This window comes from Staurois parvus, unplaced genomic scaffold (assembly GCF_062004578.1).
Source record: "Staurois parvus isolate SC_StPar_1 unplaced genomic scaffold, SC_StPar_1.0 ptg000715l, whole genome shotgun sequence".
Classification (NCBI taxonomy): Eukaryota; Metazoa; Chordata; class Amphibia; order Anura; family Ranidae; genus Staurois; species Staurois parvus.
In genome coordinates, this window is record NW_028318511.1 from 11,871,954 (window position 1) to 11,891,390 (window position 19,437).

The window sequence follows — 19,437 nt, forward strand, 5'->3', positions numbered from 1 at the left end:
AATCACTCCTATACAGAGTAACTTTGCATATGGACACAAACAGCTATTTCTTTAGGCTAACAAAAAGGTAGGTACCTGCAACAAAGTGGCAAAATCCCTACAAGTACATTGATCACCGCAGGAGAATGTTTTTTCCCCCCTCAATAAAAGTAGAGTTACTCTTTAAGTCTAGATTTCCACTTGCGGTTGGGAAGGGGCAGCCTATCTTTTGTAGAGTTTTGGTAGTGTTTACTTGGAAGAAAAAATGAATGCTCCCAAACGCTCCTAACAGATTTTTTTTTTTTTTTTTTGAGTGTTTTTTTTTCTTCATCTACTGTAAAAAAGCTAACACTACTAGAACGCTACTTCAAGCAAACACAAAAACGCTATTATCAGCGTTTTTTCATCCAGCGTTTTTGGAGCTTATAAAAACCGCTAGTGTGCATAGTCTGAAAAGCGATCTGTTGCGGAATGCTCTTCAGAGGGTGATGCTAGTGTAAACAAGCTTTGAAGGGTAATAAGGGGTTAAATTCAAACTTTTTTTTATTAAATGTCCCTTTAATCTTCATATGAATGGAACTGTAAAAAATGTAACAACATATTGCATTTTATTTCTGAATCACATATCCTGATAAGGGTTTACAAACACTGCTTGGAAGCTCAGTTTTTGACAGCTGCAGCCACTGCTGTATTACTCAGTCATTTTGAAAGCAAGGAATTTTTGGTAAAAACAGAGTGGGGAAGCCTGCAGGGAAAGAGGACCAGGGGAGCTACAAAATGTCCTGTGTACATAACATACTTAAGGTCTGAAGTCACCTAACAATAGATCACCATAACTGCAACTAATTGCTGCAGGATAGAGCTGTCCTGGCCTTTGGGCTAAGGGAAAGTGCCATATACCTCAGATGATATCACTGTTCTATGGAGCACTTGTGTGCAGCCTGCTGTACCCCGCACCGGATCAGCAGTCTAAAGTGGGGTGCTGAAGAGCACGTATGCTTGTCAGGCACCAGGGATCTAAGATCTCATGCACAGTTGCTAAGCTGTAGTCTCAGCTTAATACATTTCTATGCACCATCCCTGATCTCTGAAAAAAAAAAAAAAAAAAAAAGGGATCCGTAGCTGACCCAATGGCGTCTACATTACACATTCAAAATCAAAGTTTTGACAATGCAGAAAAATACAATTACAGCAGATCATTGACTGTTCACAAGGTTGATAACAGAGCAAGTTGCTTGTTAAACAAAAAAAAAAAAAAAACAAACAATTATGGTAAGAATTATTATATGATCATCTGTAAATACAGTTTAACCAAATAGGATACCAACGCTTTTTTCATTTTCTTGGTGGCGTGTACAGATAATAAAAAAAGTCTGCATTTAAAAAGGAGACCCCATGCAGCCATCAACAGCTCATTCTAGCAGTGTTTTTACCAAATTAAAAAAGTTCTTCAATCTAAGAATTAAAAAACCAAGCCAAACCAAAGAAGAAAAAAAAAAAAAAAAAAAAGAAAAAAAAAAAAAAAAAGGGTCAGCAGCTACAAGTCCTGTAAAAAGAACACCTACGTGTCCAAGGATCCAGCGCAAGCTCACAAGGGCTGGTTCTTCACCAGTCTTTGGGTCCCCGGCACCGCCATCTTTAGTGTGGAAAGCTAGCTGCGAGTCACAATTTCACAGCAGACTTCCCACTCAATGTCCGAGCCATGGTCCGAGCCATGTTGTACTTCGTGAACAGCCCTACTGGCTTCCGGGTCCTGTGACATGTGCCAAGAGGCTGCAGGGAGGGAGTTTAACTGGACACTCTGATCACCTAGGTGATCCAAGCAGAAGTGGGAGAGAGTACCTAAGTACCTGACAAAGCTAGGTATCCACTTCCTCCCCAAACGTAGTTGGGGAGTCAGAAAAGAGGAACTCCCCCTTTTGGGTGACATTCCTCTTGAATTACAAAACAGGTGATGGAGCTTGCACAAAAAAAAAAGTTGTTCAGGTGTACCTAGGGTAGTAGGACATCTTAATATAGCACTACTAACAGGTGAAAATTGCAACAGGTTCTGGTGTCATAACGAGCTGCAGAAGAACCAAAAGATATCTGCCTGTCTATGGTTGCCATTTTTCAGTTATTCTATTGTGGTTGTAAGGAAAGATGGTGAAACTACCCTCATCTCCTTTATTTGACCCCAAAATCTCTTAATATATGAGACTTTCCTAAGTTATCTTGTAAAGAGAATGAGGGAGCGACAGTCTGTTTTGTGTGCATCTGATCTGCAGCAGTCACGCAGCCATAAATCCTAAACATTTTTCATTAGGGCCTCATGAGCTGTACGACAAGGAAACATTCTTCAGGGTTTTGCATGGACATGTTCTACCTGAAAAACAAGCATTGTCAGATCACTTGAAGGACAGGCAGCAGAAACCTCTTCTTACACAGTTACCACTTCAAAACTACAGAAGAAACATTTGGAATTTCACGTACTAATGTATTTTAAGCCCACAGACCTTGACACTCTATACAAATTGTATCAATAAAGTGGACCTGTCCTGCAAAAAAGGTACATAGCAGTCCTTAACATCTCAGAGCAATTTTTCTTTGCTGCTTAGAAAAAAACATTGGTTTAGAAGTATGATACAACATAACAAGTTAAAATATTCACCTTTATGACCAACCACCTAATATTGAATAGGCTAACTTTTGCCACCAAAGCTGCCCTCACCCAGTGAGACATGGATGCCACTAAACATCTGAAGATATGCTGTGGTGCTTGGCACCAAGCCACCAATATCAGATCCTTTAGTTCCTGTAAATTGCAAGGTGGGGGGTCTCCATGGATCAGATTTGTTTTTCCAGAACATCCCACAGATGCTCAATTGGATTGAGATCTGGAGAATTTGGAGGCCAAGGCAACACCTCATTGTTGTGCTCCTCATACCATTCTTCAACCATTTGTGCAGTGAGTGGGGGTGCATTATCCAGCTGAAAGTACCACTACCATTAACATAAAAGGGTGTGCTTGATCAGCAACGTTTAGGTAGGTGGTACGTGTCAAAGTAACATCCACATGAATGGAAGGACCCAATTTCCCAGCATAACATTGCACAAAGCTTCACACTGCCTACACTGGCTTGCCTTCAGGCAGGGCCAGTGACGTCATCACGTTATACCAGAAGTGATCAGGCACCAGGCTCAGTGGTGCTGCTCATAACTGTAAGTGTCAGTTCTTAAGGTGATATACACGCTTTTTTTTTTTGTTGTGCACTAAATTAGTACACTTAAAAGTGAGCGTTTTATTGGATTTTGAAGAAATAATTGTACATAAAGCACAGTACATTTATTTTTTAGTTAAATCTGGGAGGATCTGGGTGTGATGAATACTGGAGCTACTACCCATCTAAAAAGGGAAAGAGCACTTTAAGTACACATGGGGAGGAAAAGGAAAGAATGATCTTGAGGCCATTCAGCAGTGTTTGAGATCCTTAAAACGGAAATGTCCACATTTGACATATAGATTTTATGGGTCAAATACAAAGGGGAGTGGTTTACAAGCACAGAGGGTGAAGCACATGAATACATTTTATTTGAAGCACAAGAGCACTTTTAAAATTTAAGAGCACTGGAGTAGGACTTTATTCATATATTATAATTTGCATAAATTCAATTTTTATTAGTATTTATGTTTTTTTGAGATAGATATAGACACACACACAAAAAAAATAGTCAAAAGTATTGGGACACCTCTAAAAATCATTGGATTCAGGTGTTTCAGTCACATCCATGGCCACAAGTGTATAAAATCAAGTACCTAGGCATGCAGGCTGCTTCTACAAACATTTGTGAAAAAAATGGGTCACTCTCAGGAGCTCAGTGAATTCAAGCATGGTACCGTGATAGGTTGCCACCTGTGCAATAAGTCCATCTATGACATCTCCTTGCTACTAAATATTCTACGGTCAATATTCCACAGTCAACTGTTAGTGGTATTATAACAAAGTGGAAGCAACTGGGAACAGCAACTCAGCCACGAAGTGGTAGGCCACGTAAAATGAGCAGGGTCAGCGCATGCTGAAGTGTACAGTGCGTAGAAGTTAACTGCCTGCAGAGTCAATAGCTAAAGACCTCCAAACTTTGTGTGGCCTTCAGATTAGCACAACAGTGCGTAGTGAGCTTCATGGAATGGGTTTCCATGGCTGAACAGCTGCATCCAAGCCTTACATCACCAAGTGCAATGCAAAGCGTCGGTTGCAGTGGTGTAAAGCACAACGCCACTGGACTCTAGAGCAGTGAAGACGTGTTCTCTGGAGTGACGAATCACGCTTCTCTGTCTGGGTTTGGCAGTTGCCAGGAGAATAGTACTTGCCTGACTGCATTGTGCAAGTGTAAAGCTTGGTGGCGGGGGGGATTATGGTGCGGGGTTGTTTTTCACGAGTTCGGCTTGGCCCCTTAGTTCCAGTGAAGGGAACACTTAAGGCGTCAGCATACCAAGACATTTTGGACAATTTCATGCTCCCAACTTTGTGGGAACAGTTTGGGGATGGCCTCTTCCTGTTCCAACATGGCTACGCACCATTGCATAAAGCAAGGTCCATAAAGACATGGATGAGCAAGTTTGGGGTGGAGAAACTTGACTGGCCTGCACAGAGTCCTGTCCTCTACCTGATAGAACACCTCTGGAATGAATTAGAGTGGACACAGAGTCAGGCCTCTCACCCGACAACAGTTCCTGACGTCACAAATGCGCTTCTGGAAAAATGGTCAAAACGTCTCAGAAGAGTTGAAGCTGTTATAGCTGCAAAGGGTGGGGCAACTCAATATAGAACCCTACAGACTAAGGCTGGGATGCCATTAAAGTTCATGTAAAGGCAGGCGTCCCAATACTTTTGGCAATATGGTGTACACACACACACACACACCCCTCAGCGTAAATGGAGTACAACCTTTTGAAAAGTAAGATTTTAATATCTCAATGAACACAAGAAGAATTTCCAAAATTTTGACAAAACAATTTTATAGAACATTTGTTTAGCTCATTACATGAAAGTAAGGTTAATAATATAAAACTTAGATTACAAAATCTTAAAAGCTTCAGTTTTACTCAAATTAGTTGATGCAAAAACAAATACACCCCACAACCAAAACTACTAGATCTAGTATTTTGTATGACCTTCATGATTTGTAGGGACAGCACCAACTCTTCTAGGCATGGAATTCACACGTTGGTGACATATTGCAACATCTATCTTTTTCCATTCTTCAAGAACAACCTCTTTTAGAGCCTGGATGCTGGATAGAGAGTGATGCTCAACTTGTCTCTTCAGAATTCCCCATAGGTGTTCGACTGGGTTCAGATCAGGACATATACTTGGCCACTGAATCACTTTCACCCTGTTCTTCAGAAATGCAACAGTGGCCTTAGATGTGTGTTTTGGATCATTGTCATGTTGGAAAAGTGCACGACAACCAAGGGCACAGAGTAATGGTATCATCTTCTCTTTCAATATAGAGCAGTACATCTGTGAATTTGTGATACCAGCCACACTCATGCAGCCCCACAGAAGGACACTGCCACCACCAAGTTTTACTGTGGGCACTATGCAGTTTTCTTTGTACTCCATCTTTGCGACCAAGTTTAGGTAGTTTGTACATGTCAAAGAAACATCCACATGAATGGCAAGACCCAAGGATTCCCAGGAGGGCAATTCATCAGACCAGGCCACCTTCTGCCATTGCTTCATAGTCCAGGTCTGATGCTCACGCGCCCGTTGTAGGTAATTTTGGCTGTGGACACGAGTCAGCTTAGGCACTCTGGCCAGTCTGTAGCTCAGATGCCACTGTAATGAGAAAACCAATGTTATTCACTAAACCACTGGAAGTACGCCCTGTAGCAGTTTCACTTCTACAGGGCGGACTCCCTGCGCAAAATCACATATTTACGTGATCCGCACTTCCGCTGTGGGTGCACACACCGAGCAGTGCTGTGATTCGGTACATCACCGATCACTCATCAGATCCACGCCAATGAGGTTTGATTGGACCTGCTGATTGGTTGTACCAAATCAAGGCTCAGCCTGTGCTTACAGAACACAGGGACAGAAAATGATGCAATCTTCTCTCCCTGGAGCTCAATCCGTTCCAGAGAGAGAAGAAAGCAGATCTATGTGAGAAGAAGTACTACACTGACAATTAGAACACAGTTAGGCACATTTTAACCCCTTCACTGCCCTGTCACCAGTGTCATTAGTACAGTGTTTTTGTTTTTTTTTTACTGATCACTGCATAGTGTCACGGGGCGATCATTAGCGTCAGATAGCATCCCTCCCATATAGCGTTAATTTGCCCGCAACTACATTACCATCACATTTAACCCTTTGATTGCCAGGGACACGCTCACATTACACACTAAACTTCCATTGTTAGTATGTCTGCACAGTTCAATATATTGAATTAAAAAAAATGAAAATAAATAAAATACTAAAAACACAAACACACATGAAAAGATTGCATACATTATGCTTTTGCTATGCTACATTAAGGGCCATACAACGTGAAAAGGCCTTTGACACAGCTCCTCATCCTAATGTAAAAAGCATGCAGATAAGTGGCCTTGATCGGGCACTGTCATGCACTCAGGGCAGCTGACCTGCACATCTGTCACATTAGGACAAGTGGTTGTGTCCATACAGCCACTGAATCTCCATAGACTTGGGCACTGCCTGCACACATCACTTGGTGGCTTCAGTTGCACAAACAGCCAAGTCACAGTGTGTGGGCCTCAGCACCCATGTGAAGTGAGACCTAAGCCTGGCTCAGCATCTATGTGCGTGTGACAAACCCATGGTTTCTTGTGTTACCCCTATACATGGTAACATGCAGTATATGCGCTTTATATTGTGTTGCCATTCATTGTGAAGGAAGGAAAAAGGATGTAGATTCCCAAGTGCACATTAAATGCAAAGTGTAAAGGAACCCAAAGGGCCCATTCACACCAGAAACTGCACTTTTTTTCCTTGTACATATGTATGCATTTGGCCTGTGAGGTCACTTCCTTTTTTATTTTCTTTGGGTGTCTATGTGCATTGTGATGCGTTGCAGTGCATTTGCATGCGTTTGTGCGCGGTTTCAGTGCGGAAAAATGCAGCATGCGGTTCTTTTCTTGCACTGCACTGGTGTGAACTATGCCCATAGGATAGCCTGGATTTTGGACTGTCTATGCAGTTGGAGTGCAGTCCTAAATGCATCCAACTGTAACTCACTGCCTTAGGTGTGAAAGGGCCTTAAGATGCATTACATAGTTGTATTGTAAGATGGCACAATAATACCCTGCTCATTGGTAGTGTGATAAAAATAGCATAAGGATGTAATGTGTAATATACCGTTTTAAAATGTCAAGAAAGCCAGAAAGACCAGTCCAAACCACAGACTAAAGATACCGATACCTCAGTGATGTGGTCAGAGGACAGGTTGGGCGATAGTGATCTCACAATATGACAAAGTCACACCCTCTCAGCCTCTTTGAAGTACCCCTATGCATGATAGGATGTCACAAAGAACAATATTTTTCTACACTTGCGTACATTTTATATATTAATATACACAAGAATTAGAATAATAAATCTGTACACTTCCTGTATGTAGAAAACAGCATTCATTCATACCTCCCACCTGTCCCAGATCCTGCGTTACTGTCCCGGGATTTAGGACAATCCCGGTGTCCCGCGGGTCCAGGAGATATTCTGCTGCTGGGTACTGTGACTGATTCCAATACCCGGCAGTGGCTCTATACAAGCACCGTCAGGTGAAGGGATCACCTGCCCAACAGGATATTCATAGTTCAAGCATTGACGTCATTAGTCAGAGCTGGGAGGTTGAGTGGGACAGGAAGTCTGCATTTCTCAACTAAGTACAAGGCTAGGGTCATATTCATGCATTGCATAACCACACAAAATTATATGCTTTCCTGCAACAAACGTGCAGCCCTTTTGCAGATGCGCAGCAGGCGCTCCCACATATCTGCTAATGTGTGCAGTTGCACCAAAACGCATGGTAAGAAAGTAAATGCACAATACAGCCATCTTTCATGCATGCTTCGCTTATCAATTAGCCTCGAGAGTATCCCTTGTCCTGATCAAAGTGGGAAGGTATGCTTATTAATACCACACCAACAAAATTACTACCACTTATTCTTACACTATCGTAAATCATTAATATTTATGTAATTAATCATTCATTCCATTGGCCTGATCTACAAATGTCCACATACTTACAAATCATATGTTGTTCAGTGGCGATATATGCAAATGTGTGAGAAATTTCCATAATATAAAATATGACTAAGCTATGAGAAGCAATAAACTAGGTAATAAAACAAATATATATATATATATCAGCAGTAGGGGCGGACAATTTAATCTAGAATCAAGAGTGAGTCAGTCATTCTCATCTAGGCGTCAGCAAGCCTTTTTAAGGGAAATGTGTGCCGAGATAAAATAGGGCATCTGCCAAGTATGCCCTTTCTTCTGAAAATGTTAACAACCCCCCCCCCCCTCTCAAGGCAAACCAATCATTTAGGCCCTGTTAACAATTGTATGCTCCATTGTGGTGCGTTAAACACGGATTAACATACCTTCTTCATTTGAATAGGCAAACAATGCAACACAACCCGGCCAAGCTATGTATCTTCCTATCCAATGCAGCACCACAAGACACAGTATGTGCATTACTATGCAATGTGTTGCGCTGCAATGTGGGTGCATTGGCAGTGCAATTTACTACATTACATATGGCATGGTACGACGCATTGTACTGTGTGTTATCTCAACACATAGATGTGAATCAAGCCTGAATTTTTTCGAGTCACTGACCTGAACAAGCATATTGATTAGTTCGATGGCAACATCCTTGTAACAGATGCATAAAACTGAAGTTCAAGGGTCAGCATTACTGCCAGGAAATAATCATTTTCAGAATGAGGTCAGCAATATCAGCCTGGGTATTTCTCTCAGAATAAATTTCCTTTATTAAATCCATGAACATGCACCTCTGTTTTCAACTGTAGTTTTGTTCTACATTTTTTGGCTACCAAGTTCCAGGGAACAGTCTATCAACTGTAAGTTGAGAATGTTATATAACACCAAAATTTACATTCCAGGAACATCTACATATGGAAGTTAAAAAAAAAATAAATTTGAATTTAGGGCCCGTTCAGACCTATGCACTCTTCATGTGATGTGTTAACATGAGTTGTTGTTTGTGAATGGACTGCCAACATCCCAGGACATATCAAAAATTACAAACAAGCACCATTTGTTCCAAAGCAGTGCACAGTAGTGTTACTATATATTATGGTGTGGTAAAACGCATAGAAAATGAATAGAACCACAATGCACTAACAGTTGTACAGTGCTTTGAATGGGCCTGTACCAATTAAAAAAGAAAGCCCAGTTTCCATTTGTTTTGGATAGAATGGAGCAGAGCCAATACTCTGTAGTCTTTATTGCTGTCCCTGACCCTTTGAGGAGGTTTCACTTCTCTCGGATGTCACCAGGACAGGAAGAAACAGACAGCAAAACAACCTGCAGAACCAGTGACTGCAGCAGATCCTATCGCCACTCTTTTCTGAACAATCTAAACTCCATCAGTTCAGTATTGGTTTCTCTTTTCTCTAATCTCAAACCCTGATGAGCGGCCCTTTTTGGGAAATGTGTTGGGATTTATTGGAAGATTACTCCAAATAAAATTAAATTCCTTATCTTTTTATAAATTTGTTTATTGCTTTAAAAAAAAATAAACATACCTATAGAAGGTACAGTAGGAAGGCATGAGACCCCTGAGTTAATGATAATCAAAATAATAAGCAAGAGGCCAAAAAGCAAAAATATGGTCTCAAGTTGACCTTGCAGTGTCATAAACTAAAAAAAATGGAATGCCTCACGAAATTTACAATATCTTTCCCCCCACTACACTCCAGCAATCTTAAACCGACAGCTGTTTTAACCTTTCTCCTTTTATCAAAAGTGTTGTGTTGCAGTCTACGTCTCCACTGGAAAGTTGTTTTTATTTTCCTGACAGAGGGGAAAATATGCCAAGAGAAGCATAGGCTCTGAAGTTGGAATTTAGGCTGCATTCACACTTGAGCGTTTTGTAGCTTGAAGCTCCAAAAAAGCTCAAACTTAAAAATCAATTGTTCTCTATGGTGCCTGTCCACACCTGATTGCACAAACAGGCACCATACAGAACTGATTTAAGTTTAAGCATTTTTGGAGCTTCCATCTTCAAGCTACAAAACACTCAAGTGTGAATGCAGCCTTAAGGTAAGCATAGTGCTGAACAGTAGGTGCTTTAATCTGTCAAATCACACCTGGTTTGTTAGAATACTTCTTCTGACAGCATTTCCACAACCCAGACTTCTGGGGGTAAAGATAAAGTAGCCTATCCCTCAACCATTCATATCTCAGTGCTGTATTGACCATTTGCCAATTCAGCGCTGTCATATGGGTTCCAAGCCCAAGCCTATGCATTTACCACTTTACACAAAGTCAGTATTTGCAAACCTCAGTATCTGCAAAAGGATAACCAAACATGTACAAATTAGGACTTCACGATGCCTACTGCCCCAGATGTTAAAGTAACTCCAGCCTAAAGCCTGGTACACACACTAAGTTTTTTTGCATTCAACACACTGAGCTGAAAAAAAAAAAAAAAAAAGGAAGATCGCTGTACTAACTAAAACGTTCAGTGTAGCAATCTCTCCCATTATGCCTTCATGTTCTGATAGAGGGAACCCCCTCTGCCAGAACACACTAATCAGCTCTTGCAATCATTGGCTGCAAGCACTGATTGGATGCTTGGTTTTCAGCATCTGATCAGCAGCTTCTGTTGGAAGGGCAGCGGTACACATGGTCCGAAATTCATCCGGTTCCTACTGAACCGACTGTATTCGAACCGTGTGTATCCAGCTTGACATTTTTCAAGATCTTGAGAGTGGGAAGAAATTACAGCCTCTGATTTTTTTTTTTTTTTTTTTTATTGCTTTTTGTCCCTATTGGGGAGAGACTTACTACATAGTAAACAAAATGCTACATTTTATGGTTGTCACTGGAACAGTAATGGTAGGGAAATCTAAAATTTGGGACACTTATTCTAGTGACAGCTATCAAAGGTGGTACTTCCCTTTATTCTGAGGAGAAATTCACTTACTGCTCTTTGTATCTCTGGGGACAGAAAGAGTACAATGCAACACTTTCAAAGTTAAGTCATTCCACATGACAGCACTAGTTCTTGCCAATTTGCCCAGCACTGTCACATGAGGATGGGGAGTATCCTCAGCCCTGTGTAAGTTCTGACTGGAGTGTATCAGATCGTACATAGGGCCAGCTTTCTTCACTCCCAGTAACCAAAGGATACTGAGGGGAAACAAAAAGGTAATAACGTGCTATTAGCAGGGAAAATCAACTGAAACTAGTGCCTTGTTCTACATAGGTAAATCACAGGTTCACTTTAATATATCAATCCATCCAAAACTAGAATTTGCAATAGTCAGTGACGCAGAGTTCAGGGGACAGTAGTAAGTCACTTACTACTGACACCTGAACAAGTGTCCCAACAGCTAATGTTGGAACCTGTGCAGTCAACCAGGGGCGGACTGACAACTCATGGGGCTCCTGGGCAATAGGGGATCATGGGGCCCGTGTCCTTGCCCAAACTCAAAAAAGCCTATGAAAAATGTACCCGGGGCATCTCATGGGGCCCCCTACTGACCCCGGACCCTTGGGCAGTGCCTGAGTTTCCAAATGGTCAGTCCGCCCCTGAAGTCAACTCAGACTCAATTTAACCACACTTCTTTAACCCATGCCCAATATCCATTATTCAACGCAATTAGAAACACAACCACTTTTTGCAGCAGTGTGCAGGCAAGGGGGCAAACTTTGAGACTAGCACATAGGTCTGCTGACCCCGATCCTACATAAAATAGAGGACTCTCAGTTCAACAAGAGAAGACTGCGTGGCTGCGAAGAGCTAGGAGCATCAGTAGAAAGATCTCCACAATAAAGACTCCAAAAGGTTCCAGAAACCAAGGAATGTTTCAACCACCCATTATCCATGCATATGCAAAAGATCAGCATTAGGTGAACAAACCCTTTAAATAGGTCACCATTTAGATTAAAAAAAAAATATGAAGATTTAAAATGTAAACCTCATTGCTGAGCCCAAAAAAATAGATTTAGGTCTGTGGGCCATTATATTTAAAATCCAACAAATAGCTCTAAACAGGACCCATGGTCGGAATATTTGACCTCTAAACTAAAGGTCTCTGGATGACATCAACCTCACCCACATTTCTGACATTAACCACATAGCATGCTTTAATAGCAAACATATCACACAATGAATAATGAGAAACAGATTTGCATGTTCTTACCCCAGGCCAGGAATTCTGTCACGTTCTTGTCCCGACGGAAAGGTGCTGCATTGCATTCCTGACACAAGCAGACAAGGATGTCTAAAAGGGTTTCCACACTTAAAGACTGACATCCAGTTCCATAGGGGCCTTTGAGGAACAGGTCCTCCAAATCCTTTAACCTTCTCTCCACAGACATCTTGATGATTCTCCCACACAAAGGTTCTGGCCAAGCCCCTTTCTTTCACGCCAGTTCAAAAGAGCCCACTATAACGCGTATACAGTTCATCCAAAGTTCCACAAAGTACAAAGTCTTGAAAACTGAGGAATGTTCCTTCAATGAAACCTTGATGTCTCCCAAAAATTCTAGGCCTCAATGATTGTGTCTTGGTAAATTGCACAGATAATTTAAATACTTATTTAAAAAAGTGACATTTGGGGGGGAAAAGGGTGTCTTTGGCTTTTTCCAAACTTCTCCTAGCTTATGGCTAGCATTGGATGCAATGAGGAACCTAGTCACCCATTCCTATCACACACCTGGATGCCTAAACTGGTTTAGATCATACACTGGCCATGCATCTACAATCATAAACATGTCATCCATACCATCACCCACACACCCAGCCACACTTTCCCCAGCTGTCACACACACAAGCATTTACACAACCCATTGTGGATGTAGCATGTAAGATTGACACACAACAGCACCATTCTTATAGGACACACAGTCACAGGGACAGATTCTCATGCTTGTCAATTGTTCACACCTTCCATTGCAGAGAATTGCAAGCCTTCAACGTGAACGCACAGGGGGTCAGCCTCCCGCAGCAGCACTCACTCACCTGTGTGATGACACCTCCAGGTATGTGTGTTCACTAATGCACCCACACCCCTGTGTTGTCCAATGCCATGGACTACCTGTTCCTACACCAAAAACGAAGGAGCTGAATGGACTACCTGTGCCCACACCAGAAATGAAGGAGCTGAAAGGACTACCTGTGCCCACACCAGAAATGAAAGAGCTGAAAGGACTACCTGTGCCCACACCAGAAATGAAGGAGCTGAAAGGACTACCTGTGCCCACAGCAGAAATGAAGGAGCTGAATGGACTACCTGTACCTACACCAGAAATGAAGGAACAGACTTGACTACCTGTACCTACACCAGAAATGAAGGAACAGACTTGACTACCTGTACCTACATGAGAGCACTGAAGAGTCTGCCTGTACCTACATTAGAAATAAAGGCGTAGACTGGACTACCTGTTCCTACACTAGCAATAAATGAACGGAATGGTCTCCCTGTGCCTACAATAGTAATGAAGGAGCTGATTCCCCTCCTGGCACACGGTGAGCTCTTCCTGAGGTGGCCGCAATCAGCTCCCTTCTTCCCTCACCTGTACAGGTCACGCCCAAACACCGGAGGGGGCGTGCCTACACGCCTCCCTGTGCACACCTGGGAACGCCCCCACCTTTGATTGGCAGCTCGCACAGCTAGTGAAAAGTGACTGATCGCAGCAAAACAAAGTCACGTGGCAGCCGGCGCTAAATGATTTGTCCAGGAGACGATGACCAGAGTTCCAGCTTCGGTGTGACAGCTCGGTGTTGTATCGTACAGAGGCAGCAATGTCGTCCAATGACAAGATCCGGCAGGTTGTGGAGTTTGCCAGCTTGTCATTCTTCAGAGGTTCCCAGCCTTCCAAACCTGCTGGGACTTGTCCTCCTGTACTAGTGAAGGAGACTAGGAGCCGACTATTAGCCGGACAGGGGTGCAGTAACCTGGAGTTGTATGGTTGCTGGTGGATTACATGACATGTAGAAAGGAAATATCTTACCTGTGTTTATCCCTGTATAGTGTTCAGCTCAATTTCCCATAAAACGAGCAATATTTGTTTACTGTGCTCTAGGGATCAACAACGGATGGTTCCACGGAGAAGTAAGAAAAAAAACAAATACTAGACTCAGTAAAAATTTAGAATTTGTTATGTTAGGGCCAGGGGCGGACTGACAACTCATGGGGCCCCCGGGCAATAGGGGATCATGGGGCCCCTGTGTCCTTGCCCAAACTCAGAAAAAGCCTATGAAAAAGGTACCAGGGGCATCTCATGGGGCCCCCTACTGACCCCGGGCCCTTGGGCAGTGCCCGAGCAGGGGCGGACTGACCATTTGGAAACTTGGGCACTGCCCGAGGGCCTGGGGTCAGTAGGGGGCCCCATGAGATGCCCCTGGTACCTTTTTCATTGGCTTTTTTGTGTTTGGGCAAGGACACAGGGGCCCCATGATCCCCTATTGCCCAGGGGCCCCATGAGTTGTCAGTCCGCCCCTGTGCCCGAGTTTCCAAATGGTCAGTCCGCCCCTGGTTAGGGCTCATTCTAACATGCAGCAGCCATTGCCGCCTCATGTAAAGCGATCCACGGTGATATCTCACCACTTGCCCTCCTGAGGATTTACCCCCCTTCCTGATCAGGCCATTTTTTGCGTTACGGCACTGCGTTACTTTAACTGACAATCGCGCGGTCTTGCAATGCGGGACCCAAATGAAATGTATGTCCTTTTTTCCCCACGAGCTTTCTTTTGGTGGTATTTGTGCATTTTTTAATTTTTTGCACTATTGAAAAAAAAAAAAAGACCAACACTTTTGAGAAAAAAACAATATTTTTGACTTTTTGCTATTAAACATGTCCAGTAAAACAACAATTAAAAAAATCGAATTTTGTCATAAATTTAGGCCAAAATGTATTCTGCTACATGTCTTTACTAAAAAAAAATCCCAATAAGTGTAAATTAATAGGTTTACGTGAAAATTATAGTGTCTACAAATGGCGATATATTATTATTATTATTATACAGTTTGCTCAGCGCTTTACAATATAACAGGAGACAATACAGCTCAATACAAGAGGGTTAGGAGGGCCCTGTTCCTTTGAGCTCACAATCTAAGAGGGAGGGGTATACTGGGATTTTTTTTTAATTTTTACTAGTAATTGTGGCGATGAACGACTTATAGTGAGACTGCGGCGGACATTGTGATACTGGGGGGAACTGACTTGGTGTCACTGACATCCCCAGTGACACCAATACAGTGATCAGTGCTAAAGAAAAAGCACTGACACTACTAATGGCACTGGGCAGGAAGGGGTTAACATTAGGGACAATCAAAGGGTTAACTGTGTGTTGGGTGTGTTTTACTATGGGGTGGTGTCTGTGTGCTTCACTGTAAGCACACTGCTTTGGATGGCTGTGCTGTGCACAGCCATCCAAAGCAGTGTGTCTGAGCTGACAGGGAGGAGAACTGTTAGTAATCAAAACAGTTTTCCTTCCCATCGGAGAGTCTCGGTAATCACCAGCTGGGATATATGTGATTTTGCACACCAGTGCCACCCTGTAGCAGTATTTCTGCTATAGGGCAGTTGGGAAGCGGTTAAAGTATAAATAAAAGCAAAACTTTTTGTTGTTGTTTTGGATAGATTGGAGAGGGATTAGAACACCTGTCAGTTGGTATCACTGTCTGTACCTAGGCTTAGTTCACACTGCAGCGACTTGGGATCCAACATGTGAAATCCCATGTTAGTCAATGAGAGCTGTCCTAATTGGCACTACTGTCGTTGCTCCAAAAGATTCCTGTACTACTTCAAGGCGACTTCTATCCGACTTGTGCCCCCCCAAGTCGCGTGACCTTCAGCTCATAGCAGTGTGAACCGACAGATTCACTCTCTCTATTTGTCCTGTTTACCATTATCATTGAAAGTAAAAGAAAATCCCAAATTGTCCCTAGAAAAGTAATAGAGAGGGAATTTTCCAATGGGGCACCAGTTCTGATGACCTTGGGGTCCCCAGTGAATTCACTTAATTTGCAGGGATTTCCTCTCACTTCCTGTTTTGGCTATGGGACATGACGTGAAGGGAAATCTCCCCAATGGGACACAGATGGCAAAAAATAAACTGAAAAAAGTTTTACCCCTCCCTTACTTTATCCAAAATGAAACTAAAAGTTTTGCCTATAATTCTACTTTGAGATATAAGAATTAACAAACAATGGATGGTTCTAGGGAAATGTAAAAAAACAAAACAAACTGGCCTCAAAATAGATTTAGATTTTGTTATGGAAGGGCTCATTCTCATGTGCTGCAGCCATTGCCGCCCCATGTAAGGTTGGATTCACACTATAACGGTGTGGGAAACTGTGTGATTCGGACAGGAATTGCACCACATTCCTGTTCAAACCACATGCGATTCTTGGCAGTGCGATTTTCATTTTGTATGGGCTCAATTCCCACTGCAACCCCAGGAACCTATTTTTTTGCCTCACGTTCACACCCATGTGATCCAATTTTTGCATTTGCACTGCATTTTGCAATCTGTTTTGGGGTGTCATTGATTTGACATTGACACAGGTGGCAGATCGCATGAACGCAATGAGATGTCAATGGGAATACTCAGGATTCACTGCGTTTCCCACACCCCATATATGTGAATTGGCTCTAAAGAGATATTGGGTGTTATATATTGCCTCCTCACTGTTTTAACCCTAAAAATTCTGATCCACTGTGCCACAACCACATGCATTGCACTCGGTTGCCAGGCTGTTGAGGTGTGGCCCCAAACAAAAAAATGGTAATACTTCCCACTTAATGCAACATGCTGTTTAATGTTTGCCCCAGCGATTGGGCATGGTAAAACCACAGCTAAGCTACCTATTTTTACTGTCCCTGACTGCCCTTGTGAATCAGCCCTTAAAGCAGAAATAAAGGCAAACTTTTTTCATTTCTTATAAAGTAAGTCCCCTTTCACACAGGGCAGACTCTGATTAGATCAGCAGGGTATCTGTCCCCTGGTCCTCTGCTGATCAGAGCAGAGTGTGCGGATGACAGGTCCGTGTCTGCTCAGTTTATGCAGAGTGGACACGGACAGAGCCTGTTCTGCTCTATGGATTGGTGGGTGTAAATGGACTCTGCTATGCGCTTACACCCAACTACCCTCCAATCTGCCTAGATGGAGGGGACGGATCCACTTCCATTTTTTTTAGTGGACCAGATCGGATTGGAGGTAGACAGGTATAAACAGACACAAATCCATTTACACCCGCTGATCCATAGGGCTGAAAAACTGACAGGCAGACCTGACTTGGGCCATTTGTATAAAAGGGACCTAAGGGAGAATTATAACTCTTTCAGGTTTTTCTTTTCTGCCCAGTGTCCCAGTGAGGAAATTTCCATTTACTTCCTGTCCCACAGCCAAAACAGAAAGTAAGAGGAAATCCTTCCAAAGTGAGGGAATCCTTAGTTATCACCAGAACTGGTGTCCCCAGTGGGAAAATTCCCTTCTATTCCTTTTCTGGTAAAAACCACAAATTTGGGATTTTCCTTCACTTAGGTTATGACATTAAACATGAATATAGCGAGAGTGAATCTGCCCAACAGGGAAGCAAACAATAAAAACCTGACAAGTGTTCTAATCCCTCTCCACTATGTACAAATCTACACTGCTCAAAAAAATGAAAGGAACACTTTTTAATCAAAGTATATCATCAAGTCCATTAAACTCCTGGGATATTGATCTGGTCAGTTAAGTAGCAGAGGGGATTGTTAATCAGTTTCAGCTGCTTTAGTGTTATTGTTATTGCACTGATTCCAGTCATTGTATAAAATCCCACAAAAATACAACTCTAGTAGTAAAAAGTAAGGCATGTATTTGATCATATTTAGTAAATCAGATCTACTCCATTTATGTATACATATACTATATTGCCAAAAGTATTTGGACACCTACCTTTACACACACATGAACTCTATTGGCATCCAAGTCTTCAGGTGGGAATACACGATAAGAAAATCGACCGACCGGTCATCCGATGACTGAGAGGCATTTGTTCGTTGATTGAAATCATGGCCCACATTAACCAATCTAAAAAAATTGTTCGTCGAGCAATACGTAGTGTTGACGGAGTGTGCGTGTGACCTTGTAGCCACGCCCTTCCGGCCAGAATGAGCGATATACACAACAATTAACAGCAATGAATATAATATAGTTTATTACATTACCAATATACATAAATAGTGATACATAAAAATATAATATGCATAATTCTGGTTTCATTATCTCATTAGGCCAATCTACTTTTAACATTTGGATTTTTCGTTCATGTTTACGAAGATTCCTTGGACATAAACATCCGGGTCATCTTCTGTTTCCGCTCATGCGTGATAGTGCTTGATAGATTTTTTTTAATATTACCGTCATACCACCGCATAGAAAATCGGTAGTTCGTATGCGAAACGACAACATTTTTCACTGTTGTTCAACTGGATTTTTTAGTTCACAATATCGTTATCGGTTAAAACATCCTACTTATCAACAAAGAGAAAATCGTTCGATCAGTGTTTCCGCAAAATTTTTTGGATGATTTTCTTATTGTGTGTATGGGGCATTAGTCCAAAGGGTTCAATATTGGGTTGGCCCACCCTTTGCAGCTATAACAGCTTCAACTCTTCTGGGAAGGCTGTCCACAAGGTTTAAGATTGTGTCTATGGGAATGTCTGGCCATTCTTCCAGAAGGTCAGGCACTGATGTCAGACGAGAAGACCTGGCTTGCAGTCTCCGCTCTAATTCATCCCAAAGGTGTTCTGTTGGGTTGAGGTCAGGACTGTGCTCAGGCCAGTCGAGTTCATGCACCCCAAACTCGCAGTCATATTGGAACAAGAAGGGGCCATCCTCAAACTGTTCCCACAAAGTTGGGAGCATGAAATTGTCCAAAATGTCTTGGTATGCTAACGCCTTAAGAAATCCCTTCACTGGAACTAAGGATCCAAGCCCAACCCCTCAAATACAACTGCACACCATAATCCCCCCTCCATCAAACTTTACACTTGGCACAATGCAGTCAGGCAAGTACCGTTCTGGCAACTGCTAAACCCAGACACAGATTGCCAGACAGAGGAGAATGATTTGTCACTCCAGAGAACACGTCTCCACTGCTCTAGAGTCCAACGGCAGCATGCTTTACACCACTGCATCCGACACTTTGCATTGTACTTGGTGATGTAAGGTTTGGATGCAGCTGCTCAGCCATGG

General features: G+C 42.5%; 1 protein-coding gene across 1 annotated transcript in view; it reads right to left on the reverse strand.

Moving 5' to 3' along the window:
- Positions 1 to 13,770, reverse strand: part of CDC42BPG (CDC42 binding protein kinase gamma) — a 188,035-nt gene extending 174,265 nt beyond the window's left edge. The window contains exon 1 of the mRNA XM_089653608.1: positions 12,389 to 13,770. Within this exon, the coding sequence (XP_089509734.1) occupies positions 12,389 to 12,566 (178 nt within the window). The 5' untranslated portion in view covers positions 12,567 to 13,770. The remainder of the gene's footprint in view (positions 1 to 12,388) is intronic.
- Positions 13,771 to 19,437: the final 5,667 nt, after the last annotated feature.